Here is a 23,603-nt window from a genome sequence, read left to right as displayed (position 1 = left end):
GACGAAGGCCCTCAAAAAAGGTCCTGAGGAAATTGAGAAAAAAGGTTGAAGGCAAAAAAGCAAACGTTACCACAACGATGACGAGGATTAAATAAAAGGCCTGGGAAGTGAGCAGGCGGGAAATGAGCAGGTGGCAACCCTCGGTTCTGAAATGTGAAGCCAATGTGAAAATGCCTTTAAACTTGCATTCTCTCTCCTGGCCATCAGGGGGCAATACTGGTCAGAAAGAGCTTCAGGGCATGGCTACTTTGTGATTAAAAGGTCGCTACCAGGGCCTCTTTACCGTCGGTACAATGCTACCAACACAATTAGCCACTAAGATGACTTGAATAGCTGTAAAGTTTACCTTGAATTATGGAAGCTAACTTTAGAAGCTAATACCTTCACACTATAGGTGCCAGATGCAGTAAGCTTGCTGTTCGGGGTGCAACTCTTACACTTTGATCGTCAGATTCACCCTTTGCTCTTCAGCAGTCCAAATATGGTCACTTCCTTCACTGGATGCAAAAATCCAAGATGGCGACGGGAAAAACTTGAGGCTGAACTCGAGGCTTCAAAAGCGTACGTAGTCCACAAACCAAGGAAGAAGAAATTGTTTGATACTACAGTTTAAGCGTGAAAAAAAAGAATAACAGAGCAGATCAAAAATAAGGAAACAGGTGGAGAACAAGGATCATCTGACCTGCCAGAGACTCACCGCAATTATTGGACAAACATCCGTAAGTGGGACATGTCCCAGAAATGAGGGTTACAGTGATGACATCCAGCAAATTTTATAATTGTATTTTGTTCAATTTGAATAGTTTGAAGCTTCTTTCATTATGTCATTTGAATTCTGTGCACCTTTTTTGCACGTCTATTCATTCTGGTAAATCTGTATTTCTGCGAAGATAAAAATTTGACTACACTAATATTATCTCAGTGACATTAATACGATGATTCCACAGCGTTGCAAAGTTGCAAAACTCAAAAAATGTTTTTATCTAACGAAATATTCTGCCTCAAACCAACGAATATGGGTTGGTGTTTAGCCTTTCAAAAACAACACATTCACTGCATTCAAAAATGGTTCGCTGTCCCACTTTACGCACACTGGGAGGTCTCCTTTACATCTAATTCAATGTCATAGTTGTTTAATACATTTGGCCAAATTAAGTAGTTTTTCTATTGCAGCCTTTTTTAATGAGAGAAGCTTTAATATGAGATGCATGTAGTTAAAAGGTGTATTTTAACACATCACATTTAAGAAAGTTGGCCGGGTCTTCATCATTTGTGTGTATGCGTGTCTCGAGGCAGTTTTAAATTTGTTTGCTGCATAGATTCAGTTTAGATAATAAAGATGAATCCTGGATTTTAAACACAGATTTGCACGTATGCACGTTTGTGAATGAGGCCCACTGTGTTAAGAGATGCTTCTCAAGCATTCATACGCACGGTCGGCAGATTCAAAGCTTTGAGGACCGTAATTTATTCATGAGCGTGTTTACATGACATGATGATGTATATTAATGCACAACTATGTTATAAATACCTTGAACGTCATAACTAGGACACAATACATCACCACCAGTCTGCTTATTTAATATAAGCCTTTGATGCTTTGGTTTCTATGAGCATCTGGTAGCTTTAAAATATATCCTGTTTGTGTGAATACAGAGATATGATGGGGATATGAAGATTCATATGACATAAACACATTAGTTTGAATCACGGGAATATGAGTTTCTATTGATTTTATAACTGTGTACATGGGCACACCCAGCTGCACTTAGAGGTAGCTTCCCAAACCAAATCCAGATATATTTACACTAACACTATCTACTCTTCTATTGATTTTAAACAAAACTATACCGCTTCATCACCGTCCACATGTGCCCCGTGTGAGGCAGCGCTACGGCAGGCAACTGCATTACTTCATGGGCTACTTTGGAAAAATCTAACAACAATGGAGCTGTGCGTCTCAAGAGAGTACCGTTAGCACTACAGTCCCCTTGGTCTTCTTGAGGATGTCCACGGCGTCGGCGTGAGTCACTCCCTCCAGACATTCTCCGTTCACGGCAATGATCTGGTCTCCACGTTTCAGCCTGCCGTCCTCCACGGCCGCCCCCTGCAGAGCACAAAGACTAGTACGTTTACACCATCACATGTACACAGAAGACAGAGTAGTGCTGTCATTACTGAGGGGAAATGTGACTGAAAACTGATCCCACTTAAATAAAATGTCAGACGAAATGTAATTATGTTAAACATATCATATATAAAAAGGATATTTAAAACGCTAGATCATTGAAGGGACGGTTTATCCATAGACGAAAACTACATCATTTTAGTTGCCTAGTTTTGGAGAAATTGGCCATAGAAATGTCTGCATTCTCTCCAATATAATTGGACTATTTGACTGGTAAACTCGTAGACTTGTGGTGTTCAAAGTACACAAGTAAGAGTATTCTCTTACTGGATATGAACACAGACACTTGGCCAGTATAAGTGAACATCATGCTGTGCTGAGATTTTCCGAACCAGGATTTCCGTTGTAGAATGTTTCCCTGGAGGACGTTCTCTCACCTTGTTGAACACCGTTTTGATGTAGATCGGCAGGTCTCCATGAGGGCTGCTGAACCCTCCCACGATGCTGAAGCCGAGGCCCGAGGAGCCTCTCTCCAGGGTGATGGTCTTGTACGTGCGAGCACTGCAGGAACAGGATGTAAAACTTGGGAGGTGTGTTTGTGGGCATGCTAGCGCTCCATTGAAATATACTGGGAGTGTAACTCCAAGTATCTCATCGCACCTGACACACACTAGGTGAGAAACTAGAGGCAAATGTCTCACGTACTGTGTGATTAAATGTGATAGAAACCCAGAATTATCACTTTTTAGAGCTGAAGTGTAATATTCGTAACAAGGTTGCTCAAACTTCTTAAATAAGAAACAAATTAGGGTTATAAATAATTACCCTTACAAGTAATTAATGTTCCGCTTCAATTCATAATTTTCTTTCCTAGAATGTCAGTTAGCAGATTCTGAAGTTTTCAATATGAAATGTTTTTTCATAATTTAAAATGAAGGCATATTTTAACACTGAATGTAAATGTCCTATAACTTGGTTCATGCAATGTACTGTTGGTCTGTAGCTCAATATGGGCATGCAGATGCCTTAAGGCCAGGACTCTCATCTCATCCTGTGTAATAATCTGGGACAGATAGGAAATCATCAGACTTAGGGTATGGCTCCAAGATGGCTTTTATATTTATGTCTAGGGATGTTACATCTGCCTACCAAATTTCACATTTAAAGGTAGGAGGTTGACATTACCACACCCAAGACCTATATACGATTACATTTTTAACCACTTCTAATGCATTTGGAAATCTATTTGAGTTTCCAGGCAATACTCTAACCTCAACAATTCTAAAGTAAATTAGGGGGCGCTATCGAGCCGACAAGCCCAATTGCAATATCAATCGATGTAGTAACTAGTTGGTACATAGTTGCAAGGTTTCATTAATGTACAAAATCCAACATGGCTGACATAAAAAAGAAATGTTTGATGTTTCTGAAGAACTTTATCCCAATGCTGCATTTGGGTGGCGCTATGGAGTACGTTGGCCCCGCCCACTGCAGACATTTTGCAATTTTCATGTTTCTGAAGCGTAACATTTCAAGCATCCCAAGCTCTATAAATACAAAAAATAGTTGGGCCCCTGGCACTTTTCCTGGCCCTTAACCCCCCCCCCCCCCCCCCCCAAAGAAATGGGTATTTCTAACTGAAAATTGCCTGAAATGAATATAATAAAAACAACACAAAATTCAAATCATGAGAAACATTCTGCCCCAAAGCACATTTGTCCCAACGTTTCTCATATAGGGGCTGCACATTCTCATTATCGTCAAGGGAACTGAGGTCTGCCGTTGTCCTTATTCAGTGAATAAACCAGGAGGGAACCAAAGTAATATGATTGGTAGCGCAGCGGGAGACTGTCAGGAAGCAGTTTCTTACCAGAGGTTGTTGTGAAATCGGGGCGCGCTGCTGGGCTGGACATCATTGTGGTCCTTTGTGCTGCACCCACCAGATCCTGCTGCCACCTACAAACACTGACACCATCACTGTCTGATATCCCGCTGCTATAATAACACTGTCATGCCTCCTAATGTGGTGGAGAAATACAAATATAAAATCCTTTGATGTTTTGTTTTTTCAACATACAATGTTCTTGTCAAGAACAACTGAGATCCAGCTCCATACAAATACTTTTTTTTTCTCTCTCTCGCAACAAAAGTCTTTCCAGAGGCATATTAGCATGAAGACAAACGGCTGAATCAGTGTCAGATTTACAAATTAAAGGTTTGTGTTCCCGTGCAAAACGCTGATAATGAGGGGATGACTGAAGCTATCTCATTTTTAGTCCTTGTTAAAGACCGTTTTCATGAATTTAATTATGTCTCGGTGAGTTTCTCAAAGTATTAATGCCCCAGAGGAGGCTGGATGTGGTTCACTGAGCAAAAACTCACTGACATATTGTGCATTGTATATGAACTTCTGGATGTCTCACTGTGACGTTACCTGCAGCCTGATGGTTCCGGTGGCGTTCTTCAACAGGACTCCAGCTTGGACTTGAGTCATTCCCTCCATGGACACACCATTGATACTGAGGATCCTGTCTCCTGTCTGACTGACACGTACACACCGTTTATTTGTGAGGACATTTTATTGACTTACGGAACACCCGCTCCTCTACTACGACAAAAATAACCCCAACGTTTACCCAACCATGACCTTTTATTCTTTTTATTTTAGATACTGTTTTAGATACTAATATAGATTTGGGACGTACATACTGAATGCATTTCTAATTTTGACATCCTGTGCTATACATTTTTGTGTTGTCCCTTTTATACAGTATAACCTATGATATGCACCGAAAGGCAGCATCATTTGTCTTTATCCTTATAAATCTGGAAATCTGGACATTACAAATATGCTAATAAGACATTCAGAATTCAAACCTCAACTGTGAAATCAAGTCGTTGCACTGAAATGAAACCCATGTGGGGGCTGACTTCTTTCTCCTCAGGCAGAAGGTGACTCCCCACAATGTCATGAATGCATTACAAACACACAGGCACAAAGACATCGGCACTTCCCACCTGTAATTGCTGTGTTTTGGCAGCCAGTCCATTGGTATCCATGGTAGCAATAAAAAGAGGTACGTTGTCATGGGGACTGCCCACTCCTCCTGCAACACTGATGCCCAGGGAGTCACTTGGACCCTGTGGTGATACCACACACACACACACACACACACACACACACACACACACACACACACACACACACACACACACACGGTAGACCCTGTTAGACAATACCGGTGATTCACATGACAGTGCTGCAGTCTCTCCAAGACAGTGTGGAGCACTAATAAAGACAAGTATAATATTATTTCAAACTGTTAGGCCGTACCTTTTGTATTGTTACTTTTCTGGTGTCGGGGTAGTCCTGAAATGCTGTAGGAGGAGAAAAAAGAGATACACTTGTATAATCAGCTTGAACATATATGTGTGTGTGTATATATTTATACTTATTTATAACATATAATATATATTAACACCAATATATCAATAAACATGCACATACAATATATGAACTGTATTTACTAGGCCAACTCACAGCAGCTCCCTGTCTTGTCATCTGTCTCCCTCTGGTGGCTGATAGAAGCATCACATCCACTTGAGGGGGTCAGCGTGGAACAGTCGGAGTCTTCGCTCTGGATAAAACACAACTTAAAGTACTCCTAGGTTCACAAAGTACTATTGTTAAAATAGTGCAAAAGAGTAATAGTTGAATTACAACTTAATTTATAATTGAAATGAGTGAGCTGAATTAGTCTCAATACAATACAAATCATAGCAAAACAACATAAAGATGGATTCAACAGCTGACAGCATCATACATTTTAGATGATAAAACAGAGATTGGCACAGGAAACAGCTTACCTGGCTCTGCTGTGAGTACTGAAGCCCGGCTTTGAATCTAGCCACCTCCAGTTGGACCGCTTCACTGTAACTCTGACAGCAAAGATGCACATTTCACATAAGATGATTCCATAACATATATATAAATAAAAATATATATACATCTACATTGTTTATGGACTTGGTTTGTGTATGTGTGAATGTGTCTGACCTTTAGAAGCATGTGTGCATGTTCCTGTGATGCTGCACGGACGTCCTCCCCGTTGATTGACAGAATCTGGTCACCTAGCAACAACCTGCCATTCGAATCCGCTACGCCTCCTCTGACGATATCTGACACAAAGATGCCCGTGTCATTACTGTTGGAAGAAAACTGAGGTCAAAACCTGTGTCTGCTCCATGCTTGTAGACTGAATTATGTGACCTGTATTCCTGCTGTCCTGCATAACGTCACACTTGATTGTACAAATCATGTGTCCATTACCTTTTTTTCTTCTGAATTATTGTTACATTTCCTGTTCTGAATTATCTGTTTGATCGTTACAAAATACATTTCATTATTATATAACCATGACATTATGGTTACTAATCTTTTTTTTTCTGAAATAGGTGAATTAATAAAAGAGTAAACATTGCTTTTTGAAAATACCTTGATCAAAAAAACGTAAAATGTATGAAAGTAATCAATCTAATCTGACACTACATTAAACTATCAAATGAGGGTACAGATACATTGGAAATGAGAAAACGAGAAACATTTAAAATGTTGACAGTAGAAATTCAAAGGTGTAATGTAACACTGTGTACATAACAACTAGAGACTCTTGGCAATAAATCAACTGAGTCTCGCAGAAAGTAACAACCACAATGTAATCACTAAAACGCAATAAATGTAAAACAATTCAATAAATGTAGCATCTGTAATTAATGATCTTGTAAAAAAACCTTCTCTGGTTGTAAATTACATTATCTTATTCCGTTTTTAATTATATTATCAATACATTTCCAGTTTCCAGTGTGTCACAGATAATAAACAGTTTTGGCAGCAACTCAAAAGTCACTTGCTCTTTTTCTGCATTTCCCCAGGAAAGAGTTTTTTAGGGGACTTTTTCTTTATCCAAAGTGAGGGTGCAAAGCCCCTTGAGGGAATGTGTGTTTTTCCTGATAAAAGGCTTTATAATGCATGATGATGCATTAAACTCCCATACCGAGCCTGTGAATTAGGTTCAGGGCTGGAGAGAGTTACGAGGCTTTATCTATAGATGTCCATAACATATACATTGTAGGCCATCCGACCCAGAGACTGAAGATTGGTAAAGTGCTTTTTCATTGAGACATCAACACAAACTCTTCCTGCAGGTCTAATTGTTTTTGGGGTTTGCTGACTATAAAAAAAAACCTTCTAGCGGCCATGCTGGAAACGTGACAAACGAACCAACTAGCTTCAACTACTTACTACCTACTACTTACAGTTGCCAGGCAAATTCTCTGGGACAGAATACAAACTCATATATGGAAACTGCTCTTGCAAAAGGCTTTAGGGGGCCAAATCTAGGATTAGAACGACCGTGTCACCATGTCAGATATTAGGAATATACCTCTTCCCCACAGTGGTGAACCCCATCCCCTCTCCAGGACGGGGCCTCAGCTCCAGGCTGAAGACGTCCCACAGGTCCTCTTCCTGGTAGGCCTCCTGGTGCCTGAAGACACACAGGCGAACACGCTGGGTGGTGAGCCGCAGCACGCCAATGGCCTCGTCGTGAGTTGCCTGTCGCAGGTCTATACCATTTACCTGGGAGGGAGGGAGACAGACGCAAGCCATAGTTGTATGGAGGAGGTCAGGAGTAACTGGGTTTATATGTCATTAACAGCAGATTGATGTGACATCAACTAATGTCCAGGAGTGCATTATTGTGATTAATGGATACATTGAGGGCCAAGGCGTTAATAAACAAGCAAGTTATTTCTTTGGACCAACAATATTTTGTCACTTCCTATTCGTAGACTGTTTATATTAAGTGGACTATGTGTCTGCCTGTCGGCCTGTCTGTCTGTCTCCCCCTGCTGGCCAGTGGAATGAATGCAAGATAAAGGCACTTCTACATTGGCTTCAGTTTTCAGAACTGAAAGTTTGTTTCTGTTGCTCTGCAGGGTTTGTCATCACTTCAGCATCACTTTATGTTGTTTGTATTTTATAACTTTAGAACATCTTGACACAGATTTGCAGTTTCAAATTTGAAAACTGGCACAACATAACAAAGATATGTTGACTAAACTGTGTTATTCTAACAAATAAATAAATTATAAATTGAGCAACATTTATCATATTTTATAAAGAAAATGTAGATGCCTGGCTTTCACTGGCCAGTGATGGTATAAAGATACAAGCTTTAACTTTTATTTCAACCACCAAAATTAAATAATAAATACTTAAATTTGACCAAAGTTTTATTCATTTGCCTATGTTGTATGATTAACTATAATGGAATGCTATCAAATCTCGGCAGATTTGGAAAGGCAGTAAAAACTGTCACTGGTTCAGTGAAATTAATGCCCATAATACCTCTAATATATGGTCTCCAGCCTGCAGCCTTCCATCTCTCTGTCCTGCTCCTCCATCATTTACTTCATGGATTATTACTGCCCCCTAGTGGAGAAAAACACAAAACACAATCCAATGCAGCTAAATGTAATCAACATTGAGCTACTTAGTATTTGAAAATACAGCATCACCACTATCACTAACAATGCCTGTGCGGATGCATCTTCAGAAAACACACACAAACCTGTAGTGTCTAATTATTCAGCATTATGCAGGTTGGATAAAATGTTAAATGAAATGTTGATGTCAAATATCAGTTGGCTGCTCTCACCAGCAGAGTGTCACATCCTCCTACGATGCTGAGGCCCAGGCCCACATTTCCTTTACAAAACTCTATGGTGGTTTCCATGCCAGGCACAACTGGGCAGAACAGGGGATCGGAAGTTGTTGGAGCCGATCCTAGCCAATCAGAGTGCCCGGTGGGAGAGGTCTGCATGGCATTGAGTGATGAATAGGAGGAGACGGGGACAGAGGCAGGAGAGAGAGGGCACGGATGGGAAACAGATGTCGGGAGAGAAGAAGAGGAGGAGGAGGAGGAGGGATTCTCTGAGCCGCTGATGGAGCGATTGGCGGTGACCCGCTGTTTGAGAATCAAATTGGACACCTGAATAGAGAAGACAGGTGAGTCAGAAAATGTCAAATAGGCTTGACCTTGTGTGTGTGTGTGTGTGTGTGTGTGTGTGTGTGTGTGTACCTTGGCCGCTGACAGTCCTGCCACAGGTTTCTCAGCCACCGCTATGGTTCTGTCTCCAGCCTTTATCCTGCCATCCTGCACCCAGACAGACAATTATAATGGAAGATACGCAAAAAATGTACAGCAGAAGGATGTAGAGGAAGTGAGATTAAAAATCAAATGCGCCCTCTGGATAAATATCTGAATATAACTATTGCCTGGAGCCCTACATGAAAGCATATTAGTACATGACGACATCACTCGAGAACATGGCAACCATTATCTCAAGGTTATTATGGTTGAAATATTAACAGAAATACCAAGAGGTGAGAGCCATCACATCATTATTCACAGCTGCATGTGTATGTGCATCCACACCTCTTTTTCTCTCTCTTCCATTACTTTATACTACTTCTCAGAGGAAAATATTATTTTTGGCAGATAAGATCAATCGATAACGTTTTTTAAAATTAGCTCCACTTTTACTGGCTGGTTACACCTTAATGCGTCTACAGGGTTTACTCGATTGCAAAATCATAATAAATTAGCATGTGATGAGGATGCACACTATAAGATGAACAAATGCCACTGAATTGGTTGAGATAACAGAAATAAAATAGGAGCAAAAATACATTCCCATTCAAGTCAACATAGCAGGATGGTCGGGGCGGCCATTTTTGCATGTGCTGTTTCCACAGCGACCATTGTAACGGGCCATTTTTTTTGTATAAAATAAACCAACTTATGGCAAGTTGGAGGTTTTGCAGTAACAACTAGCAGTGGAGTAGTATTGTTATCAGGTATGAAGAGAGACAGCGTAAATGAGTACATTGGTATTGTCAGGTGTGTGACAACTTTGTTTGGCTCATATTCTTTAACAAGTGTAACATTAAAGCAGTGGAATTAGCAAGCTAGCTAGCTAACTAGCGCACAGCAGGCTAGTTTGCTAGCTTGCAAATTCTGCTGTTTTTTATTAAAACACTGGTTACAGAAAATGAGCTGGTGAACGGCGGCAGTGCTGGGTCTAAAGGTCCCTCACTTCCAAGCCGCTACCTAGCTAACTACCTAGCTAACTACCTAGCTAACTACATATCTAACTACATAGCTAACTACCTAGCAGCCATCCGTCCCCTGGGCAGTGCCCGCTCTCTTCCCGCAGCAGCGATCACTACAACTCACCGTAATCACCACTTTATTTTCTTCTAGTCAAATTTTTATTTCTATGGTTGAAATACAGTAATATTATGTCGGCTACAAAATGGACTAATGTTATTGATGAGGGAGGTTGAAGGTTATGGTGATGCTACTGGTGATGTCACACCTTACTGGCAGTGCCGTGCTGGATCAGGGACCTGACCACTGGCCCTTCCTTGGACTCCCCCTCTGCCCGGCAGAGGCCAAGACCTTTGTGATCCTGGAGTGAGATAAAAAATAAGTAGGAAAAAAAAACTCTTTAGTGACGCAAATAATAGCTAATATCACATTTACAACGATGTGAGAAGGCCATCGTAATTTCTCTTGTATCAGTGCTACAATAAGAGTCTGCTATCATTGTAGTGCCTTGATTTACTCAAGTTATGGCACCTGAGGTGGGATGACGTGCTGGAGGTCTCCGGACAGGCGTCTTGTCTCTGCAGAGTTCGTCCGGGAGTCAACCGTGTCGTCGCGCTCCGCTGTGGATCTGTGTGCCGTTTGACCCAAAGCTGCTTTATTCCTTGTAAAACAAAACCAAAATCTGTGATCATCCCTGAGCTGCTCATCCAACACCTGTACCCTGTTTAATTAGAGTCCGACAGAAACGCAAACGCCACTCTGGCTGTTACCTGATGAGGATGATCTTGACGTGAGACGGGGCGTTATTGATGATGGTGGAGGCGTTTTGGTGACTCCGGCCGTACAAGATCTGGCCATTGATCTGGAAGACAAACGATGTGCTGTCTCCTCACCGATCTTTATCCTATCCACCTCCACACAGTTCTGTGCTATCTTCTCCTGCCTCCCCTCCTCCCCCTCAGCCCTCTCCTCATCGTCTCTCTTACACTGTGGCTCATGGGAAGAATCCAGCCCAACACCAACCACCCTTCAAATGCTAATTTGTCTGATAAATCTACGGCGCAGGCCCTCAACGCTCTCTACTCATTCATGACTCCCACCCACAACCCACTGCTCGTTCAGCTGCTCTCAATTTTAACTCTGATATTTTGTCTCTCTCTAGGACTCCAACCCTTCTTGTCCCCCCTAAAAAACTCTCCCATCTGTTAATCGCAACCCTCCTAACCGAATGCTGCTCTCCGTTCACTTTCCTCCGTACCTCCAGCAGCTCGTCTCCAACCCGTATCCTCCCATCTAATCCAGCAGGTCCTTGAGGGTCTATCTCCGCCACGTGGACGCTCATGCGGGCCCTGGAACCGTCCTTGGACCCAGAAAGGGTGATTCCAAGGCCGCGAGCCGCCAGGTCCTTCTCCAGCTCAATCATATGGAGCTTCCCAGATAAGCTGCCGTAACGCTGGAGCATCTTTTCTGGGGGAGAGGAGAGTTAACAGGGAGGAGGATGAGCTAATAGGTAAGCAAAACAAAGTATATTAATAATTAATTAATTAAGTGTGGAATGCTACATGTTATGACCTGAAAAGGAGCTTCTGTGAGATGCTGCAATTTTGTCTGTGTGCATGTCTACATCCGTGTGTGTGTGCATAAATATTAACGTGACTTAGATTAACATAAGCGTCAAGACTAGGGATGGGGCAATACATGATTTTAAGGTAGATTACAATAAAAAACCCTCACAATAAATTAATCTTGGTGAATTTCCATTATCTGGATAAATATCATCACGAGTGACTTGAAAAAGCTGTCTAGCTCGGCCTCATGGTAGAGGAGTGAAACATATAGCCGGATTTAAAAAATACAAGATGCAGAAATGATTATCTTCTTTAAATATTTATCTTTATTTATGCAGGTAGACCCTATATTTAGAGTCATATTTAAGATTGATTGTTTTTCACTAAAAGGGTTGTTCACTAAGAATGATGTTTGTTTTATCTGTGACACAATACAATTATTTGTCTCTTAACAAAATGTAAAGTGATTCCAGGATGTTAGTAGTGCCATTTTATTGTTTGTTTACAACAGAACCCTATAGGGCATTTTTAATACTCGTTGTGCATAAAGAAAAGCAAAGGCCGAGGTGTGAATGACTAATGTGAATAGCAGTGAAACCGCCTCGCTCCAGCATTGAATGAAACCTCTTCATGGCTTTCAAATAACGGACCTTGAAACACGTTCAAAGAGTAATATCTATGTGTGTGAGACTTTTTATTTATTTATTTGAGTGTTATAGCTCATTCTTTTCTAACAAGAGCTCATAGTGTAAAGTCTCTCCGAGCCGGAGGGCGTCACGTGACCTGCACTAAAATCCCAACACGGCTCCAATTCCAGGGGGCTTTAAAGGATCTTCTTTATGATGCAGACTTACTCCTGCCGGTGTCGCCCTTATCCTCAGCCGCGATTGGTGCCGCGACGGTAACAGGGCTCCTCCGATCCGTCCTATCGGATGTCGGCGAAGGTACCTGGGGAGAAGTTTTGCATTATTGAACAGGCGGAGTTGGAGATGCCTCAGGGGTCCTTCAGGCTTGAGTTGGACTGCCCCTGAGGCTTCTCCAGTGTGCTAGATGTAGCATTGGGGAGGGAAGGAAAAAAAAAACTGACGAACAGGATGAATTAATGAATACAGTTTTAATGTCAGCTAAAAATAACATGAAAGATGACCAGAATCATGCATTATTTTGTAACCGACTTACAAGTGAGTGGAAACATAACTTCAAACGGAGGCGCTGTCTATTTAGAGAGTTATGCATCTCCACCGAAGAAAAAAACAAAGGGTTTAAACAAACAAGGTAGCTGCGAGGGACTTTGAACTACGAGGGGTTCTATCTACAAATATGCACGTTAATTAAGTTTTTGGAAGTTGGCTTAGTGCAAATGCTAATGCACGGCTGCTTTTAAGATGCTGCATAACCATGATAGCACACGCACACACACACACACACACACACACACACACACACACACACACACACACACTGGTGTACCAACCTTAAAGGGGGTGGGAGTGAAGGGGTTTGTTGGGGAGAGACTAAGGAACAGACTGAGACTCTCTGCTTCCTACGATCATGAGGGGAAACACAGATAAAGTAGTTCTGTACACATCAGCACCACAAACCCAAAAATACCACGTAGGTGTTAATGACTCACCACTCTATGGATAACATAACATTCTCTCTACTCTACAGCCATACATCAGCAACTGAGTGGGAACAGAGACTGAGGAAGTGATTTCACAGCTTGTCTAAAAGTTGTGGACACGACCTTTAAAAACACTAAATAAAGTAGCCACTGCTGATATAATTTCCTATACTATCTACTTTTTAACACCTTATTTATTTCTAAAAGAGAAAACAGCAGTGCGGAGCAGACGCGTGTTACCTTGCCGCTGTGTGAGTTGGACTGCGGTGTTGTAGCGAGTCTCTCATGGTTGGCGAGCATCGGGGACTGTGGGTGAAACACCAGAGAAGAGGGATGAACTTCTATAGGACTTTGAAACAGACTGCTTCAAATGATGCATCCAACACGCCATGTATATACTGTATAGACCAAGACCACTGTTACACTTCAAACTCCCACACTGCGTTCTTTGAGTATCGAGACTCTGTCTGAAACAATCTGGAGTGCCGAGGGACTCAAATCCTATGCTATGTAATGTATGCGTATACCTGAATATAGATTGCACGGTGTATATCTACGACAGTAGTAGGTTTTTTTGGGGGGGAGGTTCTGAGTGTCAGTACCTGAGATCTGTGTTGTCCAGACTGGACCACGAAGACCACCGAGTCTCCCGCCCTGCGGATGGCCTCCACCGCCTGCTCATGGCTGGCATCTCTCAGGTCCACACCACACACCTTGGCCAAGTCAACACACACAACCAGGTATTGAACAATATCTTAGAGACCCACATAGACCCGTTTCTGTCCTTTTTAGGGGGAGGCGAGGGATGTTTAGGGGGAGATAGCAGGTCAACAGTAGAAGGGGTGTACATCATCTAAAAGCTGAGGATCCAGGGATTCATAGGAGATGCAGCTCAGCAGTATGTGTCAAGTTGATCTAGTCTTAAATCAGAAATAATAAATAATGAATATAAATTATAAAAAGGGTGAAGGGGTTTAGGAAAATTATGATTGAAGAATACAGCCATCCCCAAACTCTATTATCTCTCATAAGTCGACAATTTATTTTTTCAACTTTTGTTTTTAACCACTCGAGAATTGCTAAAAGAAATGATTAAAAGATGCCTCCAAAATACCACATTAACATACCAAGACCTTGATTAACACCATAGAAGAAGTCAGGCTGTCATTAGGTATCTCTTCAGAAACCACCTGATGAAGCCATACACCTTGCAAATATCCTTGGCCTCTGGTTTGTGGTTGAAAGGTTTCATGAGGGTGGGACTATCTGAGAGGTCACAGCAGGTCATTTTATACAGTGATCAAGTTTTTTAAAACAAAGTGAAGTGGCTACTTTGGGGACGAACACTAAATATTAATGCAATTGGGCTCATTTGATCCACAAGTCTCACCTTTCAAGTCATACACAGTTCATGCAATTCTGAGGGTCTCAGAGGGTTCAAGCAGCCCTGCTCATTCACCCACAACACAACATTCATATAGAATACAGCCACAGATATGACAGACCTACCTTATTAGAAACCATACGGCAAAATCTGATAATGGTTAAATAGTGCTCAATAAAATGAGTCAGAGAATTAGGATTAAATGAATCTCTTCTCACAGATTTCCACTTTATAGTTGCTCAGATATAGATATGTGTGGGCGAGACTCAGTAAGGTGCATTGACAAATTACAGTGTGCACTTTATCTGCCTGTATAAAACTATTGCACCTAAAATATGGAGGAGGAACAATCCTGTATTGTATAATGACAACAGAGCTGAGAGGGATTTTCTGCTTATTTAGGCAACACGATTGTTCATTACTGTAAAACATTATCATCAAATCATCAGCTACGTGATGTGGACACACACACACACACACACACACACACACACACACAGAATCCATTACACAGTGTGTGAACACATGCTTGTGTAGCAAACGCACAAAATCCCGTGGTTGCCATTTCCCAGTCTCTCTACCACTCACAGGCTCGTCTATGGTATATGCAGGCATCATCAAGACACACACACACACACACACACACACAGGCACACACACGCACACACACACACACACCTCCAGTATCCTGTCTCCGGTCCGGAGGGTGCCATTATGTGCTGCCGGGCTGTCGGGGCTGATGTGCTTGATGAAGACTCCCCTCATCATTTCGCCACTGCTCAGTCTCCGGCCCATGCCTCGGCCTCCCATTATGCTGATACCAAGGGACTGGCCCGCCGCTCTCGTCAGCCGCACACTGGAAACACAAAGCAGGATACTGGGAACATCCTCACATACCGTAGAGCTGGAAATCCTTTATGGGCACGGTGATGATGCACAAATGCCCTCTGTATGCCTGACGGGAACCTACGTGGCCTAAGATAAATCCAATGGCTGTGCTTTTTTGAACACGTCTCTATCTGCTGCTGAGGGCTTTCTAAGATTAAAGTCAAGATAATAGAATATTCTACGTGAGAGTGAGCCACACAGAAGGTGGTCTTTGCATGCAGGGCCACTTATGTGCTGTATCCATGGAGGGTGCAGTCAGAAATGTGCTAAATACAGGTTGTGAAAGTAGTCAGTTTCTCTGGGTCTAAGAATTATGAGCGTGTTGAGTGTGCTGCTTGCTGTGCTGTTCTCCCCCTGCTGTGAACATAACCTCATCACACCAGGATTTTGTTAAGCCTTCTCTGGCAGGGAGAGGATAAAGGGCATCATGGGCAGATTTTTTGGGGGAAAAAAGGCAGAAAATCTGAATAAAATCTGAATAAAATCTAATGGGTAAAAAAAGCCCCATTGTTACTTCTACCACTGATTCACTAACCTTCTGGGTTGATCCCAAGACACTGTGCTATGAGAATGAAGCTCCTCCTCTCCGTCCACCTTTATCTCCACCTCACTGATCCTGTCCTTCTTCTCCTCCACAATAACTCCATCTGCTTTCCTTTGCTCCTTCGTCTTGTCAGGGAGAGATTTTGGAATCTGCCAGCTGATGGCGACAACAGAACATGAAAACAGAAAACATACTAAATGAATGCGTGACATTCGATGGAAAACCTGATGATCATGTGCTTCACTGCCTCTCTTCAATATGTCAGAATATTCTTCATGAGTTTGATAATGCATTCAATTAATCGTTCAATCAGTCAATTGACAGAAATTTGGCTGGCAATATTTTTTAATTCCAGCCTCTCAGATGTGAGGATTTGTTGTACTCTGTTTTCTGTCAATATATAATATATCTTCAGGTTTTAGACTCGAAAAACATTATTTTAATTAATCCTTTGTGGAAATAACCATTTGTTTCAGCCCTGTGACTTCAATCGCATCTGACTGCATAATACCCGCAGCACTGCTGTGGATAACAACGTATCGACCGCAACTATTTTGATAATTGATTAATTGGTTTGAAAAAAATCTTCTCCAGCTTCTACATGTGAACATGTTCTGGTTTTGTCACTCACCTGTGACAGAAAAAATCTATATATTTCAGATGTGGTCAAAAAGACATTTGGCCAAACAACTCACCGATGAATCGAAAAAAATATTGAAAGACTCATACAAAATGAAAATAATTGTTAGTTGCGGCCCCGGACACACTTTGACTCGTGACCAATGGCGATATATAATGGCAGGCCTTGAGAAGATACACTGCTTTAGTTGCAAATAGATGTGGAAACACACATTTTCTGCCAGCGAGTTCACAGCAAAGTAGTGTCTTTACAGAACGTGTGTGTGTGTGTGTCTTTATATCAAAATGTGTATCTCGGTATACATACACTTTATATGTGTGTGTACGTGTGTGTGTGTGTGTGTGTGTGTGAGAGAGAGAGAGAGAGAGAGAGAGAGAGAGAGAGAGAGAGAAAGAAAGAGGTAGAGAAGGAGAGAATTTTTCATGAATATATTTAACGGTGGAGGGCTGTAATAAGCCCATGGAGGTGAGTGATAGTGGTGCTATCTGCGCAGCAGGAGCCTATAGCCAGTTAAGCTACAGAAGAGGGCAGAACAAATGGTTCCACCAGGGCTGAAAGAGAGCGGCCAGGAGAGGGGGGTAGGACCAAGGCAGGGAGGAGAGGAGAACGAGGTAAAGAGACAAAGACCAGAGAGATGAGAGATGTAGACACGTGGAGTCAAGACAGAAGTACGACGGAGAAAGAGACAAAAGAGGACGTATTGGAAGATAAGAGTGAAGAAAAGGCAGCAGAGAGAAATGGGAGTGAGGGAGGCGGTGGAGAGGCAGCGGCACAGAGACGGAGGGAAAGCACGGATAGACGGAAGCGAGACAATTCATTTTCGCTGACAGTCAGCACTGAGATCCATAAGCGAACAGCTAAATATAACTCAGAGATTCAACATTCGGGGAAGCTTTTGCCTTTACCTCAGAGGAGAACGGGGACGAGCAAATTCGGACTGGAAGAGGCTCAAACTGAGCCGGCCGCACACACTGAAACCCGTTGTTTCTTTTAATTAACGTGTCAGATAATAACTCAGATCATTAGTATGACTTAAGCTGCTGGGGAAGTGAAATGTGTGATGTGTTGCAGTAATAAAAACCGCGGCGGCTATAAAAATCAAAAGGTCAAACACGCCAAACCCGCAACGTGGCAGAATTTATTGAATGCATGTCAAAGTGTGAATTCTGCAAACTGTGTTTTATGCAGCAAACACATCAACATGTAATAAAGAGCTGGAGCCTTGAAGTCTAATAAACCCTGAGACAGGTTTATCTTGCACTCTGGGGCCTGAGTTGGGATTAGGTGACCATAAATAGTAGACTGAGACTCTCTGGACCTTACGTTACCTTGAATCTGGGGCCAGGGTGATGGTGGGGACCAGGGCTGGGACTTTGACTGCAGCTGTAGATGACGCTCTGACCGCCGCTGGATCCGGAGCTGCCGCTTTAAATTTGACCGAGGCAATGGGTTTGAGGGCGGAGGAAGGTGGAGTCTGAGCCGCAGCTCTGACCGGACCAGGGGATCGGGCCGGTATCGGTTCTGGAGATGGCGTCGGTGGGGTGGGTGGGGATGAGGCGCTGTCTGCTACGACGGAGGCCAGAGGGGGTAAACACAGGCGGGTCCGGTAATGATCCACCTGATGGGCCGGGACGTAGGTTATGCTGAGGAGGCAGGGTGAAAACATGTTAAATATGACTCCCATCAGGCTAAACATCACATCTGCACATGACTAATAAATAGGTTTCCATAGAGATACATATAGATGTATAATTATTATTATTATTATTATTATTATATGTTTGTCCGTCTATGAGTTAGTGTGTGTGCACCTCTGTGTTTCACAGCTAGGCTCACTTTCTGCTGCAGCAAACTGCATCATGTTTTGGGCTTAAGGACCTCTTGTGGATGCCGAGACTCACACCTTTCTGAAAACACCTTTTATTGCCTGTTTTATTCTGCCACTGACTGCCTGCTGACGCCTCACTCTCTACTCTTAACCGGCGCCTGGCGGGTAGGGGTCTTTAGTGCACTCACTGTTTTTGACAGTGTGTTTGGCTAACTGCTAACAGCTAACACACCCACCAGTACACACACTGCTGAACCTCCGGCAGGCAGACAGCTTGGGTTAAGTTTGATTTTTTTTTTTTTAACCAGACAGAATGAAGTGTAAAGCCTTACAGCCCGTCAGTGGGGGATTCCATCACAGACACACCTGTCAGAGATCTTTTGTTGTTATCTCTGTCATGGAAAGAGGGAATAATGAAATGTTATTGTTTAAAGAATTAGATGAAAAGATTGACACCACTCTCGTGTCTGTACTGTAAATATGCAGCATCAACAAGCAGCCAGTCAGCTTGGCTCTGTACAAAAGTTAAGTTGTTGGCCAGGTGTGGTGCCATCCTGCTTTCTTGTTGTCACCTTGAGGTTGACCGAGAGCCGTTTGCTCGTTAATCACTACAATACATATTAAATGTTTAGGTTTTAACTTCAGCTTGTCAGACTCATCAATCAGGCAAAATATCTCTAATCAAAATATCAAAATAAACCACCATTAATCAATAAGCAGTTAATGATGCAGATTTGTTTTTTATATTGCAGACCTGTAAAGCAATCAATAGGCTGCTTCCTTTCATGTCAGATGTTTTTAAGCGCTCTGAAATTTAAGATGCACTCCACTTACACCGGTTGTGCTGCAGCTGATACAAGATGAAAAGATTAGATTTTTTTGACTTTGCATTTGTGATTAATAAAAAATAAAAAATAAAAAGTTCAAAACGTGTCTTGCATCAGCCCGGATCCATCTAAGCTGCGGCGTAAACAATGTCATGGAAGTAAAGTGTCAAGGACGTCATTAAAGCTCCCCCTCCTCCTCCTCCTACTTCCACTCTTGCGCGACGCCACCGATAGATGCGCCGTTTTGAATCCGCCCAAAGAGCCACTTCCTCCTCACGGTGGCAGATTGAATATGGAGGTCTCGGGCACTAAGCTGTTGTGACTGAGCCATGCGGACAGCCTGTCGTGTCTCAAAAGAGGCGGTTTGATAGTGACGAGCCCTCACCCTTCTCTCGTCGCTCTCATTCTGAGGCTGCCAAAGCAACTCATCTGCCTCCACTCTACTCCACTAGTTTGTCTCTAGTGCTGTCAGGAGGAGGCAGCGAGAGAGTGTGTGTGTGTGCGAGTGATAGAGAAAGACACAATGCATGCGTGAGTGTGTGTTTAGATGTGTGTGTGTGTGTATTGTGGTGCGCATCTATGAGAGGCGCTTTAAAACACTCTTTTATTCAGAAGCACGCTGTTCAAGGTGAGATGAGGGATGAATTATTCAGAGATATTTCGCATAGCAGGAAAAAGGTGTTATTGGAGGTTAGACCATTGAAAGGGGTGTGTATGTGTGTGTGTTAGTGAGTGAGTGTGCAAAAGCAAAAGGTAGAGGGAAGAAAAGACAGCGAGGTTGAGAGAGAGAGAGAGAGAGAGAGAGAGAGAGAGAGAGAGAGAGACAGTGGGTGTTTTATAGGGCAGCACGGTGGTGGAGGTGGGGCTGATCTCCAATCAGTCAAACAAGCACCGTCGCATGTGGAGCCATATCTGCTGATGTTAGAACAAGTAATAATTTTCCCAATTGCCCCTCAGGCAATCTTTAAAATTTCATCATCTAATCTAATTTAACATGACCGCGGCGCCTCAGTCAACGATGATTGCAGCGTCGGAAAACAAGGCGGCGATGAAGATCCAAAGTGAGACGAGATCATTTACACGGGGCGACGTGTAGGAAAAGTCATAGGTGTGACGATGAGCACATTTTTCTATTTATGATGAACATAATACTTGTTTGAGTCACGCAGGCAAGATCTGGGTAGATCTAGAAAATGTGAGCGCTTCAATTGCTATTTTTTTCCTTCCAGTGGTTGATTGTTCTCTGTAAAACCCAAAGGAGATCCACATTCTCTAAACTGAGAACTCTGGCTTTCTCCTTTTTCAAGCAAAGTACATGTTTAAACTATGACACGAGGGAAAGCTTATATGAATATAATAACTAACTGGAAGCGGTTAGCTTTTAAACATGCCACACGTGTCCTACTTTGATGCTATAACTGGAATGTGTCATATGTCGGGCCCATTGTTAGGCCCCAGATAATGTGAAGCATTATAACAAGCTTTATTATGGCCTACAATATTCATGTTTGAGAATAATTACCACAATGCACAGCACTATTTTTACATCTATTTTTTTATTCACGATGGATTATATACAGAGATAAGGAAGATGATAATATCATCGTTATAGAGTAATTTATTCTTAAACTACAATAACCTTCATGTTGTAGTTTAGGTCTGGCCCAAAGGACAAGTTAGACTTTTGTGTGACATTGTCATAATTCACAAATCAATTCTCGAGTTATAGCCAAAAACGTGTTTTGTGAGGTCGAATTGACCTTTGACCACTAAATTCTAATCGGTTCAACTTTCAGTCTAAATTGATGTTTGTGCCAAATCTGAAAAAAAGAAATCCCTTTGGGCGTTCCTGAGATATTGGAGAAAATGGGTCGGACGTGAGGTCACAGTGACCTTTGACCACCAAAATCTAATCAGTTCATTGTTGAGTCCAAGAGGACGTTTGTCTAGCGAGTAAATATTTAGAATAGGGCAGATGAAGATGAACCCAATATTCTAGAGAAACTGAAGCCGCGGTCATGGCGATCTGTGTCTGTAATGATGTACAATTTGATACTGAAGAACACCATAAAAAATATATATTTAAATAAAATCCTGTTTCCTTTATGTCATACATTTAACTTGGGCCTGATCAGACCTCTTCTGAATCCAACATAGTCAATCTAATTAGTCAAAATAACAGAAAACCCCAGTCCTTTAAGGAACAGTGTAGCAATTCAACAGATTTAGTGATATTAATAAGTATTATATATAATAGTTTTCTTCCGTTTTTTTTTTTTTCCTTTAGAATGAGCTGTTAATATCTAAATACAGAGTGGTTCCTTTTCACAGAGTCCTCCAAGTAGCACCACCACGTTTCTACAGTAGCCCAGAATGGACAAACCTAACACCGGCTCTAGATCCGGCCAATGGCGACGTGTTTCTGAGTGAAACAGGACCGGCAGGCGGGACATAACCTTGGGAGGCATTTGATTTGATCGTTGAAAAGATTAGCTCACGACCTTCTCCGGCTCTGTGCCAAGTCGAAGTTGCAGATTGATTGATGGGTGGATGTCCGTGATATTATTGGTTGAAATTGGTTTGGTCCTCGCTGATGTAAGCATGTGTCATATTTTGTTTTCCAAGAAGAAAAAAGCAATCAAAAAAGATTTTTGTCAGCATAATGTTAAATAGGTGCACAATGTGACCAGGAATGTGATCTAAATGGGTAAAAGTCAGGCCTTTGTCACAGAAGACAATCTGATATGACACAGCAGCAAAAGCACAAGAGGAAATAGTGAAATTACTGATGGCAGCTTTATTTCCAGTCCCACTTGTGCTGCTACTGCCACCATGATGTGAAAAAGGCCTTGTGTTGTAACAGCTCTGCATACAGAAAAGCTGCCCATAATAATTACGTTAAAGTCATGTTTTTGCTTTGATTTTTTGCTAAAAAAAGACCCCAAAAACTGCAGGAAATTCTGACCTCCTCCTGTCAAAGTTAGAAAAACATGCACTGCTGTGACTACATTTGATGGCATGCTGCACGTCAGAGGTCTCTCTCTCCACAGCAGTTCAGAAATGTGAAGCAGCACTTGAGCCTTTGTGAAGAGGGTGACGCACATCCAGCCCCCCAGTGTTCCTGGCTACAGGCTGAGGATTATTGAGAGCAGGTGATGCAGAGAGAAAACTTTGAAGTGTCTGTAAGAGCTTTCATAGAGTTGTGTGAGCTCCACCATGATTTGCAGGATCAGTGAGAATCACCTGTCCTTTATTTTCAGCCCTGAACAAAAGCTAGGTACGTGTTGTGATGCTGTTGGACAGCGACTGGGCTCCTCACCTCATCTCTGGCCCGGTGACAGAGTGTCTGCGGAGCACGGCTCTGGCCCTGGCGTTGGTCAGATTGGAGGTAGGCTCTCCGTTGAGGGCCAGGATGGCGTCACCCACCCCCAGCCTGCCATCCTGGCTAACGGAGCCCCCCTGGACCACGCTGCGCACCAGCACGCCTGAGCCGTCCTTGATAGCGCTCACCGACATCCCTGCCAACACGCACAAACACACACACACACACACACACACACACACACATGGGCACAGGTGAGTGGGGCGGTTGGCTAAGGCCACTCTGAACGCACGCCAAACAGACAAGACAAGTCGGCGAAACAAACACCCAACGGCGGCATAATCAGCATAATCAAGGCAGACGCTAGGCAGATTAGCACACAAACACGGCTACACATGCTTGACATGAACACGGCATCCTCCGCCGCGCGATCACACGGCCACATGGGGCCACGGGGCACAGGTGACCGGAGGGCTAGCACATGCCAGTCGCACTAACACCTGACTTTGGCATTATCAAATCAGACACTAGGCGGATTACACAAACACTTCATTAATGCAAACAGGCAGGAGCAGGTAAATCAGCCATCACACACACACACACACACACACACACACACAGCCACCCACCCACACACACCTCGAGCACACACACACACCTCGTGCACACACACACA

General features: G+C 42.7%; 1 protein-coding gene across 1 annotated transcript in view; it reads right to left on the bottom strand.

The window, feature by feature from the left end:
- Nucleotides 1-703: 703 nt before the first annotated feature.
- The window catches only part of LOC311010890 (multiple PDZ domain protein), a 40,274-nt gene continuing 17,374 nt past the window's right edge, over nt 704-23,603 (bottom strand). Inside the window, exons 20-44 of the mRNA XM_084005533.1 lie at nt 22,925-23,123; nt 18,279-18,593; nt 16,302-16,466; nt 15,557-15,734; nt 14,097-14,207; nt 13,735-13,800; nt 13,345-13,413; nt 12,725-12,818; nt 11,561-11,769; nt 11,073-11,164; nt 10,834-10,963; nt 10,571-10,663; nt 9,271-9,345; nt 8,848-9,180; nt 8,538-8,621; nt 7,573-7,766; nt 6,186-6,333; nt 5,996-6,067; nt 5,670-5,766; nt 5,463-5,506; nt 5,147-5,269; nt 4,563-4,667; nt 3,999-4,084; nt 2,566-2,689; nt 704-2,107 (exon numbers count right to left, since the gene is read on the bottom strand). Coding sequence (XP_083861659.1) covers nt 1,961-2,107; nt 2,566-2,689; nt 3,999-4,084; nt 4,563-4,667; nt 5,147-5,269; nt 5,463-5,506; nt 5,670-5,766; nt 5,996-6,067; nt 6,186-6,333; nt 7,573-7,766; nt 8,538-8,621; nt 8,848-9,180; nt 9,271-9,345; nt 10,571-10,663; nt 10,834-10,963; nt 11,073-11,164; nt 11,561-11,769; nt 12,725-12,818; nt 13,345-13,413; nt 13,735-13,800; nt 14,097-14,207; nt 15,557-15,734; nt 16,302-16,466; nt 18,279-18,593; nt 22,925-23,123 — 3,353 coding nt within the window. The 3' untranslated portion in view covers nt 704-1,960. The remainder of the gene's footprint in view (nt 2,108-2,565; nt 2,690-3,998; nt 4,085-4,562; nt 4,668-5,146; nt 5,270-5,462; nt 5,507-5,669; nt 5,767-5,995; nt 6,068-6,185; nt 6,334-7,572; nt 7,767-8,537; nt 8,622-8,847; nt 9,181-9,270; nt 9,346-10,570; nt 10,664-10,833; nt 10,964-11,072; nt 11,165-11,560; nt 11,770-12,724; nt 12,819-13,344; nt 13,414-13,734; nt 13,801-14,096; nt 14,208-15,556; nt 15,735-16,301; nt 16,467-18,278; nt 18,594-22,924; nt 23,124-23,603) is intronic.

The sequence above is a fragment of the Eutrigla gurnardus genome (genome assembly GCF_963514095.1).
Source record: "Eutrigla gurnardus genome assembly, chromosome: 3".
In the NCBI taxonomy this organism is placed as follows: domain Eukaryota; kingdom Metazoa; phylum Chordata; class Actinopteri; order Perciformes; family Triglidae; genus Eutrigla; species Eutrigla gurnardus.
This window is presented reverse-complemented; position numbering and strand designations above follow the sequence as displayed.